At 41.8% G+C, this 6,727-nt stretch overlaps 1 protein-coding gene across 1 annotated transcript; it reads right to left on the bottom strand.

Moving 5' to 3' along the window:
• SDHAF2 (succinate dehydrogenase complex assembly factor 2) lies at nucleotides 1-6,688 on the bottom strand. Its single transcript, XM_015816511.2, has 4 exons — nucleotides 6,484-6,688; nucleotides 6,196-6,401; nucleotides 4,058-4,167; nucleotides 1-410 (listed from the first exon to the last, which is right to left on the bottom strand). The coding sequence occupies exons 1-4, from the start codon at nucleotides 6,502-6,504 to the stop codon at nucleotides 280-282; spliced, it is 468 nt and encodes a 155-aa protein (XP_015671997.1). The 5' UTR covers nucleotides 6,505-6,688; the 3' UTR covers nucleotides 1-279.
• Between the last annotated feature and the right edge of the window lie 39 nt (nucleotides 6,689-6,727).

Genomic DNA, 6,727 nt, shown 5'->3' with positions numbered 1-6,727 from the left:
AATATATTACAGCTATTTCAACTTCTGTTAAATTGCCAAGATCTGCATGATCTAAAAATCTAATAAATAAAAGACAAAGTGCACTGTTTCTTAATGTATGTTTCAGCCCTTCTTTCAAGAAAAAAACAGCTTTATTACAGAGCAGAACAATAAGAAAAAATGGCTATTTATATGAGAATTCACAGATTAGGCATAAAGTATTTTAAGAGGAGCCCATGAAGCACAAATATGATTTTAAAGGATTCTCCAAACTGGGCATTTATGGAAATACACACAGAATCAGTGGGAGCCTTCAGCAAGATACTCCAGATCTGGTGGCCGTAGTCTCTTCTCTTTATTCTTGTTTTTAGTAAATTCTCTAAGCATCTGTAGGATTTCATTTTCAAAGATTTCTGGAGCAGGCTTTGTTTCTTGAAAAGAAAAAAAAGAGTGAAATTTTCCACAAATCCAATAATCTTTTCCAAACAAACTTCAGTTAAGTTCTAGATAACAGACTGCATTAGTTTGCTAAATATAAAAAATGAAACGTCAACTGATAATAATCAATTCTAAGGCCTTCTAAAGAATATTACTTTCATCTTCTTGTAAAATATATTCAAGATATCCTTACTGCAAATCTTATAATAATCACGCAGTTCAATCCTGTATATGTTTTTGGGGAAGTCCCACTGAATACAATGTCTATACACCAATGCACAGAGTATGAACAGTAAACAGGGTGAACTAGAAATTCAGGTACATGAGGGCAGGTATGATATTGTTGCCATTACAGAAACATGGTGGGATGAAACCCACAAATGGAACACACAGCTAGAGGGATTTAAATTATTTAAAAGAAACAGAGCAAACAAAAGAGGAGGTGGAGTTGCTCTCTCTATAAGAAATAACTACATCTCTACAAAAATAGAGCACAACAATGATGAAAACTGTCTTGAATGCATTTGGGTCAATATAAAAGGGGGGGGGGAATGACATTGCCATAGGTGTATACTATAGGCCACCCAACCAAACAGAGGAAATAGATGAACTTTTTGCTAGTCAGCTAACTAAGGTATGTAGGAAGCACATCACAATAGTAATGGGGGATTTTAATTACCCTGACATCAACTGGGGGACAAACTCTGCACCAAGTGGAAGATCAAACAGATTCCTGACAAACCTAGCAGACAACTTTGTCTCCCAAAAAGTAGAGAAGGGAACTAGGGGAATAGCCATATTGGATCTAATCCTCACTAACAGAGATGAAACGATAGAAGATGTTGAAGCCACAGGAACCTTGAGGGGAAGTGATCATGCAATATTGGAATTCAAAATTCTGGAAGCACAAGCAATAGAACACAGTCAAACTAGAGTCTTGGACTTTAAGAGAGCTAATTTCAATAAACTTAGAGAGAGCTTGGGAAGGATTCCATGGATGAGAATCCTCAAGGGAAAAACAACTCAAGAAGCTTGGGAAATTTTGAAAAGTGAGATAATAAAAGCCCAGTCTACCAACAAAGAAGAAAAATAGCAGCTCTCAAAAGAAACCAGTATGGCTGCATAAAGAACTCTCTGATAAATTGAAAGATAAAAAGGACAAGTATAAAAAGTGGAAAGAGGGACACATAACTAAGGCAGAATATCAGCAAATAGCCCAAATAGTAAATAGTTGTCTTTACACAAAGGGAAAAAACAGTGCAACCTATCAAAAACAGTAACATAAAAAACAGATTGGAAACACAAATTAAGATAGGCAAGAAAATGGTAAGTGAGCACCTGTCCAGCCTAGATGAGTTCAAATCACCACCCCAAGGAACTGGCAGATGTGAACTCAGAACCACTGAACTATATTTTTCAAAGCTCCTGGAGCAATGGAGGACTGGAAAAGAGCTGATGTAGTTCCCATCTTCAAAAAAGGAAAAAAATAGATCCAGGAAACTACAGACCTATCAGCCTGACCTCAATACCTGGGAAGATCCTGGAAAAGATAATCAAACAACGAATTAGTGAACACCTAGAGGCAAACAAAGTCATTACTAAAAGCCAACATGGGTTTGTCTAAAACAGATCATGCCAGACAAATTTTATTGCATTCTTTGACCAAATGACAAAATTAGTGGACCAGAGGAATGCTGTGGATATAATTTACTTGGACTTCAGTAAGGCATTTGACAAAGTAGATCACAACCTACTACTTGATAAGATAGAAAAATGTGGGTTAGACAGCATCACCACCAGATGGATTCGTAGCTGGCTGACCGGCCGTACTCAACGTGTGGTCCTCAATGAAACTGCATCTACATGGAGGGAAGTGTGTAGTGGGGTACCCCAGGGCTCTGTTCTGGGCCCAGTGCTCTTCAACATCTTCATCAACAATTTGGACGAGGGGATAGATAGAGAACTCATCAAATTTTCAGACGAACCCCAAGCTGGCAGGAATAGCCAATACTCCAGAAGATAGGCTTAAGATACAGGAGGATCTGGACAGACTTGAACACTGGGCGCTATCTAACAAAATGAAATTCAATGGTGAAAAAAGTAAGGTTCTACATTTAGGCAAGAAAAACCAAATGTACAGGTATAGTATACATGGTACCTTGCTCAATACAGTAGTAGTAACTGTGAGAGGGACCTCGGAGTCCTAGTGGACAATCACTTAAATATGAGCCAGCAGTGTGCTGCAGCTGCCAAAAAGGCCAATACAGTGCTAGGCTGCATTAACAGAGGGATAGAATCAAGATCATGTGAAGTATTAATACCACTTTACAATGCCTTGGTAAGGCCACACTTGGAATACTGCATCCAGTTTTGGTCACCACAATGTAAAAAAGATGTTGAGACTCTAGAAAGAGTACAGAGAAGAGCAACAAAGATGATTAGGGGATTGGAGGCTAAAACATATAAGGAACGATTGCTGGAATTGGGTATGTCTAGTTTAATGAAGAGAAGGGCGAGGGGGGACATGATAGCAGTGTTCCAATATCTCAGGGGCTGCCACAAAGAAGAGGGAGTCAAGCTATTCTCCAAAGCGCCTGAAGGCAGGACAAGAAGCAATGGATGGAAACTAACCAAAGAGAGAAGCAACCTAGAACTAAGGAGAAACTTCCTGACAGTTAGAACAATTAACCAGTGGAACAACCTGCCTCCAAATGCAGTGAATGCTCCAACACTGGAAGTTTTTAAGAAGAGACTGGACAGCCATTTGTCTGAAATGGTATAGAGTTTCCTGCCTGAGCAGGGGGTTGGACTAGATGACCTCCAAGGTCCCTTCCAACTTTATTATTGTTATTGTTACTACAATATTGGTTAATTAACCATATGTAAAGCTGGATTCTGATTTAGTCATGCTAGGAATAAGACTACTAAATTTAGCACAGCAAATTAACTGCACTCCTCCCATGTTTCATTTATTTCAGCAGATATACTCTTAAGCATAAGCAAGGATCCACTCTTTTAGTTATAAACCTAGATCTCGTTACCTGGAAAAAGCCCTAAATCAGGCATGTCAAACTGCTGGGCCATGGGCCGGATGCGTCACGTCAAAACCGTGCTCACTCCATCGCCGGCAATGGGGAAAAAGTCACGATACATCGCGTGATGTCGCGAGTTTGACATGCCTGCCCTAAATAAACCCAGTGCATCTTTCAAAGATGAGCATCTATGAACTTTTCAGTTCTATCTATAATTCTGCAGATAATATTGTAAATCACAATAGTTGTGAATTAATATGGATAGTTTTAATGGACTCACAAACTATCTCTACAATTGTACTTTTTAATAGATATGCACAGGATTGCATAGTCTCTTAGTTGTCAAGATAGCAAGTGATATCCTTAACCATTTTACTGTATTCCTGCTCCAAAATAAAATTGTATTTCAAATTCCCATAAGGTTTCAGGGCCTATACATATCTTTTATAGTTTTTAAAGGTCTGTCTACAAGATCCCTGAAATATAGAATAAAGATAAGAAACAGAGGCTCAAATATTGCCTATATTGCTTCACTCACTATTATGAGATTAGAAATATGCTGAGAGCTACATAGTCTGCTGGCTCCAAAACACACTGTTCTACATTACCTGTTGCCCAGGAGTATATGTCCCAATCATTGCTAGGCTCATTTATGAGTCGGTCATAAAGGTCCAGTTGTTGTTCATTCATTTGATTCAGATTCTCTTTGGCAAATAGACTATTAAAAACAATTAAGAGTACTGTTAAATACCAAAACAGTTAAAGGTGCTAAGCTCATACAAAACCAGTACACACAAAATGAAAAAAAGAATCAAAAACACACGTCAAACACCTCAACAGGAGAACAACCTGAATTTTCCTATATCTTTATAGATCAGGGGTCCTCAACCCTGAGCCGCTGCCCACTACCGGGCTGTGAGCTATTTAGAATTGGGCCGCGCGAGTGGCTGGCTGGAGCATGTGCATGCGTGCACATGCACAGCTAAACTTGTGTGAGCGGCAGGCCAGCAGGCATTTGCGCACCGGCTGGCCACTTGTGCAAGCTGAGCTGCACCCATGCATGCCGACCCACCACTCATGCAAGGGCTGCATGCATGCATTTGTGTGCATGCCAGCCCACAGCTCACATGGCTCAATTCCCCTCTCCTCCCCAAGTCGCAAAAGTTGGGGACCGCTGGAATAGATAATCCTAACTTATCTTTCTTAGTAGATTCTAATTAGTTCTGTTTGCCCATTATCATTCGAAGAGGCAGGCACCAACTCTACCTCATCTGAAGATGCCCAAGTAACATTTAATTTTCAGATATATCTATACTCATAACAAAAACATCTGTACTAAGTAAGTCTTTGTGCACAATGCATGCTTCTGTGTTGACTTTGAGGAGACAAAAGAACATATTATGTCATATAGCACATATTTAATATCAAGATCTTACAGGGAAAAGATATGGTAATTGCTACTATTTTAGACTGCTTTACAGGACAAATTAGTCCTCTATGGGTAGGCCTTAGAGAGTTCACACAGTAAACTTGATGAATGAAAACTTGGTAAGAAAAACTTTAGTTTGGTCAACAGGTAATAAAATAAGGAAAATCCTCTCAAGTTGAACTTGATTGCTACCCCCTATGTCCATATAGAAGCAATATGTATATGGCAGTGATGGCGAACCTTTTAGAGACTGAGTGCAACCCAAAACCCACTTACGCATCGTCGAGTGCCGGGTGGGTGTGGCCCGTTGGGTGGGCGTGGCTGCAGTGGTAATGGCAGACTGGGACTAAAAAGTTCAATCAATCAATTCCAACTTTGCAAGATCTTTTTTTCCCCCCGCGAGAAGTTGAAATTGACTGATTGAACCTTTCTCTTTTTTTGCACACGGCGGCGGAGGCCTAAAGCAAAAGGTTTTATAAAACTCAGCTGAAGGCCTAGGACTGGGGCGACGGCATGCGTGCCCACAGAGAGGCCTCTGAGTGCCGCCTCTGGCACCCATGCCATAGGTTCGCCACCACTAGTATATGGCATTGTGGCATTGCAGGATTATTCCTGTTCTGGTTTACAGTTCTAAGATTTCCTGGTGGTTTATCATCCAAATATTAACCACACATGACCACCACTCCCTTATCACTTTTCAAGATTTGTTAAGTGCTGATCCATGCTCTGTTGAATATCTCAGGGCAGGAGTCCCAGTGAAAGTTATGAGGAGTGGTTATTAGCACAATATTCAAACACAGTTACTATATTATTAGCATTCAGCTTGTCCCAAAAGGGTCTCAGCTAAATAATACAGTAGTAAAAATTAAAATTGCACGACTCTGGATTAGCAGTTCTAAGTATAGGTGGTCCTTGACTTACGACCACAATTGAGCCCATAAATTCTGTTGTTAAGTGAGACATTTGTTAGTGAGTTTTGCCCCATTTTACGACCTTTCTTCATCTAGCCAGTGTTAAATGAATCACTGCAGTGAAGTTAGTCACCCGGTTGCTAAGTGAATTCGGCTTCCCCATTGATTTTTGATTGTCAAAAGGTTGCAAAGGGGGATCACATGACGTCGGGACACAGCAACAGTTGCCAAGCATCCGAATTTTGGTCACGTGACCACGGGGAACACTGCAACGGTTGTTAAGTGTGGGGAAAAAAAATGGTCATGTCACTTTTTTCAGTGCCGTTTGAACGGTCACTAAATGAACTGTTGCAAGTCGCGGACTCTCTGCATGCTGGCTGAGAAAGAGAGAAGCAAAACCGCCCACCTGAGCAGCAGGCAGTTCTCCAACATGCCTCTCTTGCGGCTCTCGTATAAGAGCCTCGCGCGCTTGTTCGCCAGGGGCTCGTGCGGCCGAGCCTGCCATGGTGGGAGCGGGATCTCCAGCAGGTCCTTCCCAGAGTCAGGCGGAGAATCCCCGCGGTATCCACACTTGGGCAAGCGGAAGAGACAGCCGGGCAGCAGCAAGACACGCTGCGAGGAAAGGGAGATACGAGCGACCGTCATTCAGAGTAACGACCTTCCCCGGTCCTCCCGCTCCGCCTCCCACACTCACCCGAACCATTAGAGCCGCCATCCTGCTTTCTCCCCGAGCTACTCTAGCATTCGCTCTCGACCATAGACATGTGACGCGAACCAGGACGCGTTTGCTTTTCTTCAGCTAGCCATAGAGCTGGCCGCGCATGCGTCTTAGTTCGATACCGTTCGAACGCCGACTTGCCGAAGGGAGCCAAATAGGAAGTTTTGGTGTCCGGGCTTTCTTGCGCGGAGAAGCATTAGAAAACGGAACAGGCGGGACT

Source organism: Protobothrops mucrosquamatus, unplaced genomic scaffold (genome assembly GCF_001527695.2).
Source record: "Protobothrops mucrosquamatus isolate PMUCROS unplaced genomic scaffold, P.Mucros_1.0 scaffold_115, whole genome shotgun sequence".
Lineage (NCBI taxonomy): Eukaryota > Metazoa > Chordata > Lepidosauria > Squamata > Viperidae > Protobothrops > Protobothrops mucrosquamatus.
This window is presented reverse-complemented; position numbering and strand designations above follow the sequence as displayed.

Bases quoted from the DNA above. Each gene is read 5' to 3' on its own strand.
- SDHAF2 (XM_015816511.2), bottom strand. From the start codon at position 6,504: ATGGCGGCTCTAATGGTTCGG. The intron at 6,402-6,483 runs GTGAGTGTGGGA...CTTTCCTCGCAG, and splicing joins TGGCGGCTCTAATGGTTCGG to CGTGTCTTGCTGCTGCCCGG. The intron at 4,168-6,195 runs GTGGGCGGTTTT...TGTTTTTAATAG, and splicing joins GAGAACTGCCTGCTGCTCAG to TCTATTTGCCAAAGAGAATC.